We start from the raw sequence: 22,334 nt of genomic DNA, 5'->3' as shown, positions 1-22,334 counted from the left end.
AAGGTACATGTAACAAAAGAAACAGCTTCATATTTTAAAACCATTGTGTGGTTGCAAGCTTTACATACGGCACTCGTAATCTATTCAATTATATCGAAAGCCCAACTACTTCTGACTACATATAGCATAAAACCAAATGCATTGCATGGAGATACTAGCTGAACGCCTGCATTGCACAGGTAATGAAAATGTTTTTGTGCATAAAACTTATTTGTAATGAACATATACATTTGCCATTTTAACTTTTAAATAAAGGCGATTGTTTTTCCTGTGTTCTGAAAGTTTAATTAAGTTTATGCTACATATATACATGTACATATATATATATATATGTACATATATATATAAATATTTATATACGTATATATAGATATACATATATATATACATGTATATATATAAATATATACATATATGTATATATATATATCTATATATACATATATGTATATACATACATATATATATATACATATATGTATATATACATATACAGTGAAACACGGATAACTCAAACTTCAATGGACCGAGCAAAAGTGTTCGAGTTATTAGAGCATTCAAGTTATCAGCACAGTCATAAGTGCACGTAGTTATCAGTAGATACATGTACATATACAAATACAAACTATATATCAATCAAAAGCATAGATTGCTTGTTGCAAGTTAAAGGGTCTCTCGGGTGAAGTTTTAAATATTTTTAATCAGAGAGTATAGATATTTTTCTATCACTTGAGATTTGTTTGTTGCTTTAGGTGATGTGACTGCCAGGACGTTCTCAGATTAAAATTGGCAAAACTTGATCGCGGTTAAAACGCTTAGAAAAAATACATACATATTTTTCTACCGAGCGTTTTAACCAAGATCAATTTTGCAGTAAGTCAGTTATTTCAAAACTGCTTTACTATTAAAAACCCATTATCAATTTTGCCGATATTACTTTAAAGTTATCCAAATTTTACCACGCTTTTCCTGCTTTCGGAGGGCTTATCGCTAAGCGGATGTTTGGTAAAATTTGATTTTTGCAAACCTTTAGAAAAGTCGTTAGTGAAAATATTTGCCGATGTTGGTAATAACAAGGCCTAAGAACTACTAAAAGTCTATGTTTATCTCTATGGCTTGGAATAAAGTGATATTCTAAAGCGATAGTAACAACCGTCTCGGTAGCCGTTTGGAAAAACATGTTCGAGTTAACGGAGTTTCGGTCGAGTTATCTAAAGCCATTTATTATTACGTGGGAACGGACCAAGCAAATGCATTTGAGTTAACCATGTGTTCGATATATCCGAGGACGATTTATCCGAGTTTCACTGTATATAGATATATGTATATATATACATATTGGTATATATACAGTCAACCATGGATAACTTGCCCACGGATAGCTCGAACACATGGTTAATTCGAATGGTTTTTTTGGTCCGTTCCCACGTAATGATAAATTGCTATAGATAACTCAAACTCATCACTGTTAACTTGAACTGTTTTTTGCCCAACGGCTACCGAAATGGTTGTTATCGCTTTAGAAAATCACTTTATTCCAAGCCATAGAGGTAAACCTCAACTTTTCGTAATTCATAAGCTTCGTTATTACCACCATCGGCAAAATATTTTTGGTAACGACTTTTCTAAAGGGTTGGTGAAATTTGATTTATACCAAACATCCGCTGAGCGATCGCCCTTAGGAAGCGAGGTAAAGTGAGGTAATCTTTGCATAAACTTCAAGAAAAATCGGCAAAATTGATCGTGGGTAAAACGCTCAAAAGAAAAAGATGTCTTTTCTTTTTCTTTTCTTCAATGTCAATCTAAAAAATGTCCTGGCAATAACATCACCTCAAACAACGAAGCAATCTCAAGTGATAGAAAAATCTCTATACTTTTTGATAAAAATGTTTTAAAATTTATATTAGAACCATTTAATTTGAAACAAGCCATTTGTGCTTTTTATTTATATTATAGTTTGTATATGTACATGTATCTACTAATAAATAAGTAAATACATGGACTTGTGACAGTGCTCTGATAACTTGGACGCTCTGATAATTCGAACACTTTCGCTCGGTGCCATGAAGTTCGAGTTATCCATGTTTGACTGTATATACATATATGTATACGTATACACATATATATGGTTACCACAGCTTTATTGCCATAACTGGGCATATGAACGACAAACAAGTAGTCCCACGACCAAACAAGAGCGAAGTGATTGGTTAAGAGATTTATGATAAATGCACATGTGCACACAACTCCTGAAAATTATTCATTAACAGCCGTCACAAACCCTTGTACTAAAATCTCATCAACAAATTTAACCATTTTTGTGTAGAGTCGTTTAAATATAATAACGATACAAAATACAAACCTTTTTAAATATGTTACCAAGTCTTTTAAAGGTTACCGCAAAACCCTGAAACTAACTCATCTGATCAGATTATACATAAACAGACAGATTAATTTGGCCAAAAATCGCCACAAAACGCTTAAAAAGCTTGGTTTATTAATAGTTATGACTGACCTACGATACGCCAATAAAGCCATGCGACAGATAGTAGAACTATTTAGCAGTGCACATTTCACGAAAAGAACGTGCTCATTTCACCAGTCTATGGCATTGTTTAATTGCCAAGCAGGTATGTGTAATTAAAGTAGTCTGTTTGAGGCGTAGACCGATTTACAGGTACGAAAATGTGGTACACAGTTTATCAGCCTAAGTTTTGTCCAATTACTGAAAGTTTTTCAAATAATCTAGAACATCAGCCAGACTTCTTAACATCTTATCTACAAGATAGGGCGTTACTACATTGCCCCTTTATGACAAGAATATTTCTTTATTTCACTCCATTTTGCATAAAGCTTCCAGACGCGTGAATGCTAATGCTTGCTTTCTGTTACATATCACTGTCAAAACCATTCTACATTCAACACAACCAGCTTTCAAACTGTTTATTACACGGCCGTTTTACTTTTAATATTGCATTTCAGAGATAAAATAAACACATTTCATTATTGCTGTTGTTAAATTATGTACAGTAAGTTAGGCCTACAACTTGAATTAATGTTTATTTTATTGTTGTAAAACATAGGTTTGAGATAATTAAATATTTATTTTACTAATATTTATTTCTGTTACATATCGTTGTCAAAACCGTTCTGCATTCACCACAACCAACTTTCAAACTGTATATTACAATATATTTTACTTTTAATATTGCATTTCAATGATATAATAAACATATTTCATTATTGCTGTTGTTAGTTAAATTACGTACAATAGTTTGAGTCTACAGCTTGAATTAATATTTATTTTAACCAACAACAAACTTTCAAATTGTATATTACACGGCAGCTTGCTATTTTACTTTTAATATTGCATTTCAATATAATAAGGGATATAATAAACATATTTCATTATTGCTGTTGTTAGTTAAATTACGTACAGTAGGTTAGGTCTACAGCTTGAATTAATATTTATTTTATTATTGTAAAACATAAATTTGAGTAAATCAAATCATAAATCAATGACTTACTTTTTAACAACTTTGCTAGGGAGCGCATCACTCGATTAGCTATCAATGACCAAATCTTACAACGCAAAAGAGAGACTAGACTGTGCGACCTTTAACACATACTGTGTACTTATAACAGATATTGTAATATCAACAATTTACCAATTACTTGTATACCTGGTTTCAACCCAACTTTACCTCCAAAATAAATTGTTAGTTGCGCCTTTTTAGAGTCGTGCTCCCTCAAATTTATTTTATATCATCTCAAACAAGTTTCATTTACACTATATTCTGTCAATTCCTGCTGAGAACTACTTTTTCCGCAACCAACAGTATCCTTTCTTTTTTCCATTATTACTTTGGTCGTGGGCTGTATGACAGTGGATTTTCTAGTTTATATATATATTATAGAAACTATATTATATTATATATATTATTAATGCATAAACAAAATGCAAAAAACTAAACTACCAAAGTTATGATGAATAACAATAGTTTTTATTGCTGCCTTACTTTATAGACACCAAGATGGGAATGGAGGCTCAGCATGCGTAGGTTTGAAGGCTATGTTAGTGGCACAGGCACGAGAATAACTTACTCTGACAACAAACTTACGTTTATATATTTTCTTATTTTTTCATCTTTTGTTCGATTCTAAATTTATTTTTCATGCCTTCACTTACTACGATTCCACAAATTCAAATTTTCAAATTTCAAAATTTCAAAGATTCAACAAATTTGAGATTGTTATATTGACGTTAATTCAGGCTCAGAATGCCATATAGCTCAAATATTACACTGTGTAGTAGAAAGTTCTGATGTTGAGTTGATTGTAAGCAGAGGTTTGTAAAAAGTGTTGAAAAAAGATTATTTTCAATTTACAGAGCGGGAAAAGTGATATAAGGATATTTATTAAGTAAAAATTTGTTAATAGAAAGGAGCAAAGATTTTTGACTTGCTTATTTAAGAAAATAAGAATAATATACAACAATAGTGACCCCAGTGATGACCTGATGCTGCAATCAGTAGCTTTTGCACAATTTGAAATAATATATAACTAACAAAAATATTATTGAAACTACAAAATGTGAGAGAAGAGTACTTAGACCATAAACCCTATAAATTTATGTAAATTTAATTTAATGCAAAGAAAATGCTAGCAAACACTACAGCCTTTTATAACAAGAGTATAATATACCAGTGACGGATAGAGTGTGAAATAAGTCAGTGATGTATGAAACAGACAGACCAGCCTGCAAGTAACTATCCTTATGCCGATCATAAACTGACATCCATCTAACTAGCAAAGGGAGTTATCATCTCCTGAAAGAGATGATGTACTCAGGATAAGCTGCTGCATCATGATAGACAACAAACACTTGTGGACATTCCGTAATGTTTACTGTGGAATGATAACCAGAGGGAAGTGTCTGTTGTGTCATTCCTGAAGCTCCCTGTACATAGCGTCCAACTGTTACACGCGCCAGAATGATGCTACTGTCCCCAGCATAACTCATTGATCCTTGAGAAGTGGTTGAAAAATAGGTGCCTTGACCGATGGCTAAACCTTCAACACGATGCAAAACATTCACTAGTCTGCTACAACAAAATGAGTTATCTTATCTTTATCTCAGACACAAGCGAGTATGACATAAGAGTTAACCTTTTAAACCTTGGCAGTCCTTGTCAATGTGTATCAGCATCCCTGGGCAATTTCTCAAGCAATAGGACGTTTTGAAGCTTTTATTAAAGGTTGGATTGCAACCAAATTCCCATTACAGTGATTTGATATCAAAAAATTCACCGTGTCTTACTCTGCTGTCTTGTAGGTGCCAAATATGTGGAAATGTGATTACAAGCTCTTAAAAGCTCAAAAACGAACAGTTAATCGCAGCCATCACGAGACCACCGTAGATTGGAATAAGTTTATTTCTCTGATGTAGTCATTACATTTGGTTATTGTTTTGTTATGTGATGTTCTCATGTGAATTGAAAGGCCAATAAAAGGCTCAATATAAAACTTTTCATAGCACTAGTTTATGACAAACATTTTGGGTTTTACCGAAGACCCCGTCTGAAGTATAGATGCTCGCTACTTTACAGCTTTGTTTCGGCTTGATGTAATCGTCTAGTCGTAATCTGATCATGTGACCCAATACTTCGCAAATAATTTCTGCAGCACTTTTCGATTATCACAGTGACCAGCAGGCTTGTCATGATTATCAGACAATGATATGTACTCATACTATGTAATGATATGTAAACTAAACAAATTTTTACGTTAAGTTATAATATATCAGTGCTAAAAGTGACAGCATTACGATGACAATAAAATGGACGCGTAAGAACAATAGACATGGTTTTATTGAATGCGTGAAGTATATTTGTGAAAATATTTCAACGAATGAGGTTGCATGAAAGTGTAAACAAGCCTCTCATTGAGCTACGTCCCATTTGAGCCGTTTTGGAAAGAGATTCTAATCTATGGCAGTTTCGTGATGGCTGCGATTAACTGTCCGTTTTTGAGATTTTAAGAGTTTGTAATCACATTTCCACATATTTTGCACCTACAACACAGCAAAGTCAGACATAGTGAATCTTTTGATATCAAATAACTGTAATGTGAATTTTGTTGCAAGTCAATCTTTAAGTATATCTAAACATGTCCATAATGCAATGATATTTGGTGAAATGCTGGTAAAAAAAGTCCAACAACACACACCAAATGTCACCACATATAAAAAAATTGTTTCACAGTTTTTCGGGCTAAAACAATCAAAATTGTTGGTGAAATTTATAAACGATAGACTTCGGCATAAATGACGTTAGGACTGCCTATTGTTAAACCGAAAACAGTCATGTTTTGAGCTTGTTACCTGTGGAAAGTGATCTAATTACTCTTCATTCCTTTGGTGTTGCGAAATAAAAAGTGACAGAAAGGATAATATAATTGAAATAATGAAAAGCGGTGTTGATTTTTTGTATCAAGTTATACTAAAATGCAATATCGTAAATTAAATGTTTGATCATGTTTACTGATTAATCCACATATTATTATATATTATGTTATCATATTATTGATTATCAGTAGTAACAGTGATGTCAGACTTTTTGCCCTACAGCCCATGATATCGGGTCGTTTGTTGTTAGGATGACAAATGACATTGAAATTGACAACGCCCTGTGATTGGATGTCGAAGTCTATTGTTTATAAATTTCACTAAAATTGTTGACATTAAACAAATTCTGAAATCTTTGCAGTAGTATCATATCCATCGAGCCCACATTCATCGGTTTCTCACAAAGGAAGTAGATAAAGATATTTGAGAAGGGTTAAAAATGGAAGCAAAATCTCTGGTCTAATCCTATTAAAAAACTAATTTGATAAGTTTACGCTGTTTTTTAAAAACAACTTTTGTAAACAGAGCCATGTGGATGCCAGTATATCAGCCGTCAGGGTTTGTGACATTTGCTAAACAATGCTAGAATACCTGTTGTAAGGGTTCAAAGGGTTAACTAGTTTACCCACATGAAAAATTAACTACTCTAGAAGACAAAAGGTTACACTTTTATGCATGCTATATGTACACCGCCAGTCATTACGCATTAAATTTAAAACATTTATTAAACACCAATTAGGTTTATGAAAACAAAGTTTTACATGCCTAATATATACCATAGGCTAAAGCTAACTTTTGACATGCATATATTCTTAAAACAGAGCCAGCTTTCCTATAAAGTCTTTACTACATGCAAGCTACCTGCCTGCCTGGAAGCAATCACGGACAATATACTACTTTGAGCAAAGTAAACCGTAATTCTACAAAGCCCATTACATTCTTTCAAGGTTTATATAAAAGCATTGAACAGCTGTAACAGAGCTAACAGCATTTTATAAAAATAAAATTTTTCCAGCATAATAAATTTGTAAAAAGTAAAAATATTTAAGAGTGAAAAAGATGCATACCGGGTTTGGCATAGCTTCTACTGAAGCCATTTGCGCAGATCAGCTGCACATTGCTTCCAGATGTACCATGCCAGAGCTGCCTTTGAACATTATTGCAGGTGCTTCTCGTCTCCTCAGCTATCTTCTCTTTATACGCCTCAGTCATTCTATACAGAGCCAGGTTTTGCACCCGCTTTATCTGTGACACAAACAGCTTACAAAAACCTTTGCAACTGAGAGTCAGGGATAGCAAATAGTATCCATTTATCAGAGTCCTGATTGTTTTTTTTGGTATTTAAAAGAATCGTAAGTGTAGTAAGTAAAATAAATGCAAGTGTAGGTGAGATACAGATGCATGATCAGTTTAGGCCCAATTCTTAACCCTTTGAACCCTGACGGCTAGTATTCCAGAATCCACATGGCTCTGTATACAAAGCTTTTTCCAAATAAAAATACAAACTAATCAAAGTAATTCTTACATAGTGCGTTAGAAAGAAATTTTACTTCTATTTTTCCTCTTTTCGAATACATTTTTTACTGAAACGATATCGCGAAAAAAATCAATACCACACAAGTATTGGATGCGATAGATGATAGGGATGAATGCAGATGAAGAATTATGTGATACTAATTATAATTTTGCTGATGATTTTGTGCAGAAAACAAACATGAAAATTGTCACAAAGTGGTGATGCAATGTGACAGGTTCGAGATATCTGGTGTTGTGATTGTATCCTGGTGTCTGCACAAGGCTAAGAGTTAAGACATCCGTCTGGGTGTAATATTGCAGCTAACTATGTATAAGTAATATAGTGTCTATGTAATAATATGCCGAAGATTGCTGTGAGAGTATAAAATAATCCTTTATTGCTGACTTGTAGACCTGTACACTGTAAACTGAATTGTTATGAACTATTTATTATAACACTGTCTTAGCTGCAGTCAGACTATTTATACCTTCTTACAATTATTCTAGAAAATTCCAGAAAATCCATTCAGGAAAAATCTAGCAATAGAACAATATTCTAAAATTATGATCATGACTCCTCAAAACATGTACATCTACATATATAGAGGGCTAATCATAATCCGCTGTACTACTACTGTATGATTCATCAGCGTATTGCACAATAGCTATTGTCATACTATAACTTTGTTTACTATACTACGTGCATAGTATATACAGTACTCAGAATCTGTGACAAAAATGCTCAATGGATATGATGCTACTGCAAATATTTCTAGGATTTATTACAATGGTATGAATTTTGACGGTTTTAGCTCAAAAGAGTGTCATTTTTTTTTCGCAGTGTGTTGTTGGACTTGTTTGCCGATGTTACACCAAATATTATTTGATTAGGAGCTGATTTAGATTTATTTAATAAAAATTTCAGAATGTCCTACTTCTTAGCAAATTGTCCAGTGATACACGCATTGATGAGGATGTCCAGGGTTCAAGGGGTTAAATTAGGGTAGGACAAGTAACATACCTGTGTGACAATACATGGACCAGATGTTCGCAGAAACATTGTCTGAACATCGGTGTATTCCTGTGTTGACGGGCTTAGTACTACAAAATATTGGCCTCTACCAAGTGTTCTCTCCCAGCTAGAAGGGAATGGGAGAAAGACGTCTACAAAAGTAATAAAATTAAGAAAATGTTTTAAACTGTTGATTAAATGAAACAGAAGTGTCCTTCAAACCGATAAGAGAGTCAAATTATGAGTTTTTTGTAATTGAAAGCTTATTGCATGACTTCCTTTTGTCGACTGGTCGATTTCATCGACTTTCATTTTGTCGATGTAATTTGTGTCATAGGCAGTGTTTGACAAGGAAGCCTAAAAATGACCTTTTAAGGCGCTGGATATTCTGTCGAATAAGTTGCTCATGTCCGATTTACATCCTTCTATTATAATCCTGTCAGGCTGTTTCTTCACGACTGCCTTAAGACTTATCTCCCTGGTTACTCATTACCCGGTTCCGGTTCTATATTAAGCAAGGCGTTTCCTTGCTTAATATAGAACACAACCTCAAACTGCATGCTAAATCTATCATAAACCAATCATCTCTTATTTATTCATACCGAAGTCTCTTAATAAAGACCCTGCTACGTCTGGTTTGTGCTTTGTGGTGTGACAAACCATGGTTTGGGCTGGTTATGCAATGATTGTGCAGTAGTGCATTTTTCCAAGGCTTGTTCGTGGAAAGAACTGGCAAGACAGGAATTTATGACTGGATATTTTCAATTACAAGCCTGGAACTTTCCAATATCTTTTAACTTAAAAGTTTACAATAGTGTCTGCAATGACCCACGACATAAACCTGCAAGATCTGTTGGTCCAAAGCACGTCATAAGGTTGACCTTTTTAAATCTGCTCAATGATGTCTCACTTTAAGCATTGGTAAACGGCAGAGTGATGGCAAGGTCGATAACGTAGATCCGCATTTAGGTGTGGCACATTGAATTTTTGGTTTCAATGTTCATGAAATAATTTTAAAATGAAAAATTATAATCGCTACATTTATTGCTTCACTATGACATGATGTTATTGGCAGTGTTTTAGATGTTATTTTAGGACCGACTTTTTTTCATGAGCAAAATCATTTCGGAAAAGGCATCTTTGAAATAGTCTTACAACCAAAGTATCGATGAAATTATTATCAATCCTTTCTGGCATAAAACGACATTTTACCAGTTTTTAAATGTATTAACATTTTGTCAATGAATTTTGTGTCATCAGTAGTGTTTGACAAGGAAGCCTAAAATATGACCTTTTAAGGCATTGGATATTCTATCGAATAAGTTGCTCATGTCCGATTTACATCCTTCTATTATAATCCTGTCAGGCTGTTTCTTCACGACTGCCTCAAGACTCAGCCCATTGGTTCTTCTCTCCCACTCAGTCATCTACAAACAGTTAACCCCTTCACACACAATCGCTTTAAGAAAGACTTGAATGGCCATTTATGGTCCTTGCAAGCTTTTCAAGCAATTGCAAGTTACATTCTAATCAAACTCAGTTATCAAAATTGTGTAATGTGACCATAGAGTGATGTTGCCAAGCCATGTGACCATAGAGTGATGTTGCTAAGCCATGTGACTGTAGATTGATGTTGCCAAGCCATGTGACCATAGAGTGATGTTGATCTGCCATGTGGCCATAAACGTATGCTGCTATACAATGCGACAATAGAGTGATGTTGCTATACCATGCGAGCATAGAGTGATGTTGCCATGCGACCATAGTGATGTTTTATACCATGTGACTATGAAGTGATGTTGCTATATCATGTGACCATAGAGTGATGTCGCTATACCATGTGACCATATATTGATGCTGCTATGCCATGTGACCATAGAGTGATGTTGCTATACCATGCGAGTATAACATGATGTTGCCATGCGACCTTAGTGATGTTTTTATACCAAGCGACCATAATGCGACGTTGCCATGCGATCATAGAGTGATATTGCTCTGGGTCCCCTATGGAGACTCTAACTTCATTGTGCATGAGTGTAAATGAGCGTGAAAAACTTTATTTAAAGTACATTTACTGACATAAATAGCTTGCAAAACTACTATATGCAGAAAATTATATTCTAGTATAATCTAATCTGAGAGTCCGTTTTTACATCTCAATTGCAATAAACTAACAACAAAAATTAATTACAGGTTATTTCCTACTGTTTTCTCTGATACCATAATCTTCTATTCCTTTGCATACCTGAACTTGATCCACACCGATGAATTCGAGTTCAATGACACCTTTGGGAGCAGCTGTTTCATTCATAGTCACACGGAGAGCCTGCAATACAGGTGTAATAAGGGTAACACAGGTGTAGCAAGGGCGATACAGGTGTAATAAGGGTAATACAGGTGCAGGAATTGTAATACAGGTGTGGTAAGGGTAATACAGGTGCAGGAATTGTAATACAGGTGTGATAAGCGTGTGTCAAGTCACAAGCCTTATTTGAAGTGGAATATGAAGACCTGAAGACCTTAATCATGGGGATTCTTAATGCTTAACAAGATCAGCATTTGTGTCACAAAACTGTTTATAAAGAGACAAAAAAGGATTCGCTATTAATTAGGTAAATTTACAGCCTGTTTATCTAATAAATGGACTAATTTATATCTGGCATACAAATGTAAAAATTTGGAGAAGCATTCAGGTTACTCTCACTGCCAAATGAAGTGACTATGCAAAGAGTTGTCTGCTCTTTTTTATTGTATATTAGAACAGAAGAGAAGACATTTGGTGATTAGCAGAATAATGAACAGTTGCTCATACTGATTGTATTAGTGACTCATTCATGGAACCAAAAAAAAATTGGTGAACAATTCACAGCTTTTCAAAATGGCATGAGTTTCATCAAATGGGAGCATTGAAAATACTAATAAAAGTCCTTCAAGACAAACAGTGAGCTCAGTTACGGCACTAACGATGGTGCAAAAAATGTACAACATTTCCATATTATTTTATTAATTATAATTACAAAATAAATACTATATTTCTAAAAATGTAACACAAAACATGTAAGTCAACTAGTGAATATGAAAAACTCAAAGGGTATCAATGATAGTATGCTTAAATGATAGGTTGACCGAATACATGATCAACCTATGAATCTTCTTATTAAAGATGTAGTTGCGTCAAAAAGGTCGATTTAATGAAATTAAGACCAATAAAAGGCTAAAACATCAGTTACAATATGATGTCATTTTTGTCTTTGTAGACTAACCCTGTTTGAATGAGGCCATATTTTAAAAAGCTCAGATTCCAGCGGGTGCTTCATTCATGACGTAATGAGTGATACATCAGAAAAGAGTCCGAGAGCGATAAATATAAGATCGCTTCATTAGCCAATCATCAGCACAAAATTTTTATATAGGTCATAATAAATGTTATCACTCGTAAAATGCGTTGTCTGTGATCTCAAAGTTAGGAATTTTACTCTATTATGAAATTGCATCGACATCGATATTTTCTACATTAATTAACATCGTTACTTTAATGAATTACTCAATCGACACGTTTTATTGACGAACAACCGAAATGTAAAAATGCTTCCAGTTACTGCGAAGGTGACTCTGAGTTTTCTGAGCATCAGGTGGTTAAAGTTTGGGACAGACAGCTTATAATTAGAGCTGACAGGCGTCAGCAGCGTTATGCTACAGAAGAAGATAGGAGAATGGAGGTAAATTTATCTTTTACTTAGAGTCTCCTATAGACATACTGTTGTTTGCATTCAGATTATCTTTTCCTGTTTGAGACTATAATTTAATTTCCTGTGCGCGCGTGCGAGATTTGTGAGTTGTTGCACAGTGAGTTGCACAGTGAGATGTTGACGGCTTTTTTTTTAATCCATAGCATCTAGCAATACAATGGCTTAGATTGATGAATATACTAAAGGTAATATTTAGTACTCATGAATACATTTACTAATCCCACGACCAAACAGAGCGAAGCGATTGGTTGAGAGACTTATAAATGCACATGTGCACACAACTCCCGAAAACTATTCATCAACAATGAGACGAACCCTTGAATCAAAATTTTATCAGCAAATTTAACCATCGTTTTGTAGAGTAATTAAAGTATAATAACAATACAAAACACATACAAACCTATTTAAATATGTTACCAAGTCTTTGTAAACCGTCGTTATTATCTTAAAACTTACCCATCTGATCGGATTATACACAAATAGACAGATTTATTTGGACGAAAATCGTTATTAAAACTTGTCAAGCCTCACTTTTATAAAAGTTAAGACCGGAAATTGAAACGCCGAGCGACAAAGAATAGAACGATTAAATCGTGCGCATTTCACGAAAAAATAACATGCACTTTTCACCAGTCTATAGCATTGTCGAAGGTTTCGGTGATTAACGTAGGAGTACTGAAATTGTTTCATTTTTGCCGATTTCAAATTAACTGACATTTCAGACACATTTGAGTACTTTGGTATTCTAACTGATGTCCAACGCAGTGTAAGTAAAGGATATGACGATGATATTTTTTTCTAATGATTTTTATGAGATTACGATATTTAATTATAAGTTTGGATATTCTTCTTGATACTTCTTGATATTGTTAGCTATGACGTTTTGAAATGTAAACAAAACTGCGCATTGGTTTTCTATTATTACTGTATTACTAAGTTTGGATATTCTTTTTGATACTTCTTGATATTGTTAGCTATGACGTTTTTAAATGTAAACAAAATTGTTCATTTGTTTTGTATTATTACTGTATTACTATATTAATAATATTGGTTATTCTAATAATATCAGTGCATTTTACTTCTAATATTGCATTTCTCCTATTGCAGGGGGAGAGATATAAACATATAATCTTTTCCTTTCATTATCGCTGTTTGTCATGACCAAACACTTTTTTAAATAGATTTTCTAAAAATCTATATAATAAATATCACTTTTTGATATTGTTAGCTATGACATTTTTAAATGTAAACAAAATTGTGCATTGGTTTTATATTATTACTGTATTAATAATCTTGGTTATTCTAATAATATCAGTGCATTCTACTTCTAATATTGGCCAATATTGCATTTCTCCTATTGCAGGAGGAGAGATATAAACATATAATCTTTTCTTTCATTATTGATGTTTGTTGTATATAATAACACCCACACCCAGTACATTACAGCTACCATTGCATTTATCCTATTGCACTGCAGTGTCATTTGACTGCTAATATTGCATTTCTCAACCATCAGTACCCTTTCTTTTTTCCAATATCACTTTGGTCGTGAGCTGTATGACAGTGGAATTTCTAGTTAATAGAATTATAACTTTTTGCTATCACTAATCATCGTTTTATAATTTTTTATCGTTTCACCTAGCCATATTTGCTTCAAATTTTCTTTGGCAGTTTTAGCTAGTAAATTTGATTTATGATTTGACTTTAGATGTTCACTTCTCACTTGTCGAAAGTGAGGAAAATCGATTGATCAATGCACATCTTTAACTTCCAGAACCAAAGCTTCGAATTGTTGGCTTGGCATACTTATGCTTTTGTTAAACATTAATTTATTTTTAAAATTACACTCGCAATTTATATCCCAATTTGAATGCTTTCAGTAGATACGCATTAGAATGACATATCTATGAATGACATATATTTAGTGCATTCGTTTTATTTATTGCAGGATGTTTATGTGATCCCACCAGCGAAGCGGCTTTGTCAGTGTGGAAACTGCCATAAATGGGAAAGAGGGACTTGAATGTGTGCTGCATAAACCATGATGTTTTGTTTGAGTTTGCTGCAGTAGATGAATTGGTCCTATTGTATGAGCTGAAACTATGTGAGTGGCCACGAATTGGATGAATATTTTTAATAAAAGCTTTATGCCAAGATGAAAATTTTTTGCTTGTAAAAATTATATAATAAAATAATATTGTTGAAGATGATGCAAGACATGATTTGCAGAACATTAAATACATCATAACCCCGTTGACACCTGTGCTGAAATCTTGTCTGATAGATATCGACAGGTACTCTTGCATAGCTCGACTATTCGTTTAGTACTTGAGTCAACTAATCAAATGTGACTGGTGAAGTTTTTTCTACAGATTATTACCAATAATGACTCGATAACGTTGACTATACAATGTACATGACTTACATGTAAATTATGTAAGGAACGCAGTTGGTTTCGCCACATATTCTTTTCAAAGACGCAGCTTGCTTATTTTACTTAGTAACTAGTTTCCGGTGTGGTAGCGACGGAAATGTGCCGATACAAAGACCTTATTCTACTTAGTTTGATTGACATAATTAGCGTAGACCAGTAGAGTTGGTAGTCGGTACTAAGATGTTTACACAGCATTTAGAGGAAGCTAATATGACCAGTTTTAAATTTCCCTTATTTGAGGCGTTTGAGACATTAATAATAATATATCTGTAGCTGGATTTAAAATTTTATTCTAGCCAACATGAGCCAATACAAGATAAAATATGTGCCAATAGAGCCCCGTAGGACTAGACTTTTATTGCAATAGCCGATGTGAATACGAGAGATAGAGACAGGTTGTATTACGCGTTACATCATTTTGGGCAAGTCGGGACATGTTTTTTTGGCCTGAGTGTTTTTACCGCAATCAATTGTTTTCGATTTTAATCTTCAAATATCTTGACAATGAGATTGCCTAACACAACAAACAACATATCAACTGATAGACAAAAAAATGCTTTCTTTTAAAATCAACTCAAATTTGACGCAACCACATCTTCAACTCAAAATTATTTGAACTCACGAATTATTAGACAGATGCAAATTAATGAATGCAAACAAAAATAAATACAAATATGAATGAATAAATTACTAAATGAAAATATCTTTATTAATATAGTCTACTTAATCATTGTGTCTGTCTGTTAGTCTGCATGAATGCTATAAGCTTCCACATTTTTGACCAAATTTATAAAAAGTTCACACCAAATATATTCGCGACCTTCTTTTATCAGGTTGCTAAAATATTTGATTTTAAAACTCCACCTGGTGCGTTAGAACCATTCCTTACAAACAGCCACCTGCTGACTATTTGAAAAATCTATCTGGAAAAATCTGACTATCTGGAAAATAAAAGAAACGCCTTGCAACACCGGGCTTACTGTAAGTACCGTAAAACCTCTACTTGAGCGCCGCCTTTATTTGATCACCACTATACTATAGAATGGTTGAAAAATAGAGCTCAGTGGCATTCAAATAGAGGTTTTATGGAAAATTTGAATTACTAAATACAAATTTGAACTCATGAACACCGATTGTGAAGGCTGGTGAAAGGTTACCATCAATATCCTTAAAAATCCATGAGATGAACTAACCATTGCTACAGATGAAAGTTGTCCCGTAGAATTGTGCCACACGCCGACCTTGTTGAAACTTCTCTCAGGAGTTCGGGCTACCTATGAAGTGTGAATGACATCAAATATTTTACAATCTCTTGCGAGCAACAACTGAAAGCTTTTATAAGAAGCTAATTTGCAAAATATATTACTATGGCTTGACTCTAAATTTGAAACAGTACAGTCATCTACAATATTTGGCAAGCCAGTTTGCAAGTAGTTTAAACTTCGGTGATTAGTAAGATGCAAGATCAAATTGTAATTTTTTTACCTACCGTTTGTTGCGTTCCTTCAACAGTTATGAGCAGACCAATTCACTAATGCATGAATCTGTGCAACAGAGTGAAAGGCAGTGTAATAAAGAAAAATAAACCGGAATAGGTTGGAATAAGCAACTGGGTAAAACTCTAACAGCAAACAATCGATGTTTAACTTTAGCTATTTTTACTTCTGACTTATCAAAACTCTTCCAGCTATCTAGAGAATATCATAGCTATATAGCTATAAAGGTTGCTATACAACTATAAGAATGGCTATGCGGCTATAAGAATTGGCAAAATGTTTTATGCAGGCTGCTAACTACTAACTACTACTAGGCTAACTGTCCAATCTGTCTTTTGAAATTGTATAGTGGATAAAATAAAAGGCTCAAGGTGGTCTCGGATCCTCTAAGCATAAGGGTATGCGTTTAATGTACATATGCAGCGTTCATATTCCAATCATGTAGTTTTTACCTTAATTGGGGTACATGGAAGTACACACTTAACGATTCACTTACTCAGTTGATGATAGACAAGCCTGTGTGAGGCCATGCATTATTAAACACATCACCAAAAATTTTAGGTTATGATCACGGAATCTTTCTTTATAATAAGTGTGTTCAGTGTATGTTAAAAATCCTTTACTGATTGCGTTCGCATGTCATGGATTGAGTAGCCATATCGCCAGGTCATATAGTTGAGTAACCATGTTGATCACAGAGTTTAGAAGACAACTTCAAATTTAGGAACACACATACACAATGTTTCCATTACAGATACACTGTTTCTATACAGATTCCCATGATGAGAATTTCTTGTAGATTGACTCAATGTTGCGTGTCATGGAAACATAATGTTAGGATGACAAATGCTTGTCACATACACTATCACACAATCAATATTTTTTAACACTTTGTCTAGTGGAACCCGCGAGGGAACTGGTAGAGAATCCAAAGGCGTCCATATTGTCAATTCTAATAACTATTAAAAAACACATGCTATCTATGTTAATTTGGCTGAAGCTATTTTCTAAGAGTGTCTAGTGACAAATCATCAATGATGGATAAATACAATTCTAATAACATGGCTATCATTTGAATCGAATTAAATTTTAACTCATTCAACCAAAATCATATGGTTACCCAAGCAGTATAAGACAAGACGAGTAGCTTTATGATTCAACCAACAAACTCAAATGAGAAATAGAACAAACCACAAAATTCAGAGCGATGTAGCTGTTGGTTAGAGTCAGCCAACAACAATCAACTTCCAAGATGCTGCTTCCCAGTGATTGATCAGAGAAATATAAATGCGAGACAAGTATGTAGAAAGAAATGTGCTAAAGTGTCATTGTTTCAGGAAACTGATAAGTTTTTTGAAAATATGATAAAGAATACTGGATTGTGATTAAAAATACTTATTCGACAAGATAATAAATGGGGAATTTTGGAAATTGCTGTAAAAGTCCCCTTCTGCTTAGTTCAATCTGTTCTGATTGTTTGCTGGAGATCACTTCAATATGTATATCACAGAGTGATACCGTCTTTATCTAATAATGTTTTATCAATGAACATCATACGACTGAACTTAGCAAATGTGGGAGAGTGATTTTGAGCAGGTGCAATTAGATAAGGAGGACTGCATGAGGAAGTAAAATGGTGGATACGCAAATTGGGTGACATTGATACTGACTCAAGCGTTTAAAAGGCGAAGCGACATTTATGCAGCCTCTATTTTGCACTATGTCACGGGGAGAGTGACATTAGTGTCATGGGCTTCAGCATTTTTTCAAAACAGTTTTCGAAGTTAAACAAGATACTACTTTGAGTAAAACAGATTAGACCAATTGAATTATTACTTATCTAATTGTATTACTTTGAAAAAACATCTAAAAACTCTGGAGTTTGAAAACCTCCAAACGACATGCCATATCAAGGACGGCTCCAGATGCTAGTGCGTAATACGCTGCTCCTAAAGAACACTCTAATAATCAACTTAAGCGTTTTAAAGTCTTCAGATCAGATGTGAACCACTTTATGGATGAATCTGAAAACAATGAGTCACATTCAGACTATTGTGCCTTCGACTCAGAATATAATTCTGATGATCAATTCTATCAGTTACAATCATCTCTAAAACCACGTCATCCACAACCATGAAAAAATTTGTCTGTATATCGGATATAATTTAGTCGATATTAGTATCCGTGTGTAAAACATTTTCTAAACACTTTTTTATAAATATCAAACAAACCATTCATGAGTTATGTCCAAAATAGTCAATGTTTAACATATTGACCAATTTTAAAAATTTATTCACCCACGGGAAAGGGAAACTTTAAAAAAATTGAAAGGGGTTATGCCTTTTGGGATTAGTTCAAAGAGCTTGTGCATCACGCTTTTCCAATAAGGAAGAGTATATTTTCTGTCGTTTGAGACATTAATAAACATGTTAAGCTGTTAACATGTTAATTAATTATAATAATTAACATGATAATTAACATGTTAATTATTATATAATGTAAATATTATATATTAATATATATTATTATATATATTTATATAGATATATAAACCATAGATATATAAACTATATCTATGGGTTTACTATATCTATGATTATCTGTTTCAGTTGCAACACATTGATCACTAGCTAGAATACAAGTTATTCGTTAAGCATAGCTTAATTGTCAACAATCAAGTGTGTTACATGAGAAATTAATAGACATTAAAATAAATAGCTAAACATTATATAATGTTGAGGACAATACCATTATATAAAATAAGTTGTTTAAAAAAAAAATTGTTTCTGGTTCTATAGTTTTGTGTAAAGGCCACCAACTTGACTGTACACCAACCACCAACTTGGTTGTATAACAAATAAAACAAGCAGAGAGACTCCCTCTGCCAAAAAACCTCTTATACTATCAACTGAGTACTTTTATCAAACTAATAGGTGTCCAGAATACATGTCAATGGATCCAAGTAGATTTTTTCTCTCCTGAATAAATACCTAGATTTCAATTTGGTAGTTATTTTGCTTTTTTGAAGCACTTATGTAAGTTCCTTAGAGGTTGACTTGCAACAAAATTCACATTACAGTTATTTGATATCAAAAGATTCACCATGTCTTACTCTGTTGTGTTGTAGGTGCCAAATATGTGGGAATGTGATTACAAGCTCTAAAAAGCTAAGAAACGAACAGTTAATCACAGGCACACGAGACTGTCGTAGTTTGAATTCTCTTTCCAAAACGGCTCAAATGTGACATAGTTGTGGGAGATGGTTTCTGTTTACACTTTCATGCAACCTTATTTGTCGAAATATTTTCACAATTATACTTTATGCATTCAATAAAACCATGTCTATTGTTCTTCCGCATCTGTTTTATCGTCATTGTAAATGCTGTCACTTTTAGCAGTGATATCTTATAACTTACCGTAAAAATTTGTTTAATTTTTTAGCTTTACCTCGAAGGAGTACATATCATTGTCTGATAATCATGACGAGCCTGTTGGTCACCTGCAATAATCGAAAAGTGCTGCAAAAATTATTTGCAAAGTATTAGGTCTCATGATCAGATTACGACTTGCCGATTAGACCAAACCAAAACTAAACTGTAAAGTAGCGAGCATCTATATTTGATACGGGGTCTTCGGTAAAACTCGAAGTGTTTGTCATAAACTAGTGTTACGATAAGTTTTATTTTGAGCTTTTTATTGGCCTTTCTATTCACGTGAGAACATCACATGACAAGACAATAAACAAATTTCATGACTTTGTCAGAGAAATAAACAGATTCCAATCTACGGCGGCTTTTTGTTTTTGAGCTTTTAAGAGCTTGTAATCACATTTCCACATATTTGGCACCTACAACACAACAGAGTAAGACATGGTGAATATTTTGATACCAAATAACTGTAATGTGAATTTTGCTGCAAGTCAACCTTTAAAAAATTATATCCAATATTTTTTGCTATGGGTAAACATTGCAAATGCATATCTCAACTTAAACGTGTGGCCCCTCTTAGATGTTAATTATAATTGAACGTTATTTAACGAACAACAAATTCGCTCATTTCAGCTTTGTTATAAGTTTCATTCAACCTCACTTGTATTCTGCCTGTAATAACTGTAAATATTACCTAAACTATTACTTGAGTTAGTCATTTTCATTGTTTTATTTTGTAGCAACCAGAGTAATTATAATACTATCAAATAATACCATTACAATACTAAATTAAAACTAACTAAAAATACGTTTTAATGCACCACTTTACTCTGTTGATTTACTCTGGGGCAGATATTTGATAATATATCAAAAACTTTGCTGGCAGTTGAGGAACAAACTACTGTAACTTCATCTTTATTGGTAAACTCAATGAATAATGTTTTCAAATTAAGTAATCGACTTCACTTGGGCACAAAAATTAATGGAAATTATTCCGCTTCCACGCAATATCTATTCGAGCAAAATACCGGCATTCAGCGCTGTTTTTAAAACTCATGTATGAAACGAAATGACTTTAATCTAGAGCTCAAACTAACAGAGGGCAAAACCTAACTCGACACGGCCTCTGGCCAGCTGACTTATACACCTTTCTTAGATCCTCCTTTTATATCTTCATTAAAAAGTTCGAAAGCTGACTCAGCATTTGGTAACTTTTGATTGACGGATTCTTTTTGTTTCAGTTGGAAATGTCCAGATTTTTGGATAACCCGTGATAAATGAAGAATTTCATGAATAAGAAAAATTAATGAGGTCCTAAGAGCTTTTTTGTTTCTTCTAGTTTAAGGTGGCCTTGACTATGCCAGTTTATTACAAAAAATTGTTAAAACGTACACCGCAATAATATGGCGTGAATGTGAATATATGACTTTTTCCGTCTGCTGATTATGTGTTGTGGTGATTCTGCTCTAGTGAAGACAATAGAATCTTTATTTCTATGTTGATTATATACTGTTATGACAACTGGGACTAATTTTACAACTTTGGGCTTTACTGGTGTGTTGAATGCTGCTGAAATGCTTTAGTATTATACTTTAGTACAGTAGATCCTGCTATAACTTTTACCTTCTTGTTATAAAGTCACCACATGTTGTAATCCGGTGGGAACTATATTTTACATATTTGTTGGCTAATACTGCTAAAGACATTATCCTGTATAGCTGCGGTCTATTATCCTATATACATGTAGCTGTTACTATTTTGTGTTCAGTTGTCGTTTAGTCAGTCAAACATAAACATGTACAAATCCTGAACTCTCACCTGTTTCATATATAACAATGACTAATACATGCTACAAGCGATTTAACACTCCTATAACATAAATTCCAGATAATATAAAATACCTAAATTATGCAGTTTTTGTTTCGCACTACGTAAAATTTTTTATATAATGTAAAGTTTCAAGCCGGACAGTTTCTCAATTTTGATATGAATGCTAACATATCTCCTCGCAATTTCAAAACAAAAAATGATGTATGTATAGCGTTAAAACTATTATAGACACAACTTCCATGACATTTTAGTTTGTCATGATATATCATCAGATGTGTCAACTAAACAGAGAGAATAAGTAGATGAACCATTGTTTATAAATACGTCAGAGGATCAATTGATGCAGGCGTTACAGGGTTGGCCTACCAACATAAATGTCACAAACTTGAGTATCATTGAAAGCTATATTTTATCCTACCTTGAACCCAGGATACAAATAGACGACAAGCAGATAGATGTTGCAC

General features: G+C 33.6%; 1 protein-coding gene across 1 annotated transcript; it reads right to left on the bottom strand.

The window, feature by feature from the left end:
* Positions 1 to 4,747: 4,747 nt before the first annotated feature.
* Positions 4,748 to 9,396, bottom strand: LOC137405423 (protein mono-ADP-ribosyltransferase PARP12-like). Its single transcript, XM_068091678.1, has 4 exons — positions 9,302 to 9,396; positions 8,943 to 9,085; positions 7,474 to 7,651; positions 4,748 to 5,073 (listed from the first exon to the last, which is right to left on the bottom strand). The coding sequence occupies exons 1-4, from the start codon at positions 9,339 to 9,341 to the stop codon at positions 4,823 to 4,825; spliced, it is 612 nt and encodes a 203-aa protein (XP_067947779.1). The 5' UTR covers positions 9,342 to 9,396; the 3' UTR covers positions 4,748 to 4,822.
* Positions 9,397 to 22,334: the final 12,938 nt, after the last annotated feature.

This window comes from Watersipora subatra, chromosome 9, assembly GCF_963576615.1.
Source record: "Watersipora subatra chromosome 9, tzWatSuba1.1, whole genome shotgun sequence".
Lineage (NCBI taxonomy): Eukaryota > Metazoa > Bryozoa > Gymnolaemata > Cheilostomatida > Watersiporidae > Watersipora > Watersipora subatra.
This window is presented reverse-complemented; position numbering and strand designations above follow the sequence as displayed.

What these genes read in the sequence shown, in the direction of transcription:
- LOC137405423 (XM_068091678.1), bottom strand. Translation starts at nt 9,341, where the DNA reads ATGAGCAACTTATTCGACAGAATATCCAGCGCCTTAAAAG. An exon ending in AATATCCAGCGCCTTAAAAG is followed by an intron (nt 9,086 to 9,301) that starts GTCATTTTTAGG and finishes TTACTTTTGTAG; the next exon opens with ACGTCTTTCTCCCATTCCCT. An exon ending in TAGAAGCTATGCCAAACCCG is followed by an intron (nt 5,074 to 7,473) that starts GTATGCATCTTT and finishes ATCGTGTTGAAG; the next exon opens with GTTTAGCCATCGGTCAAGGC.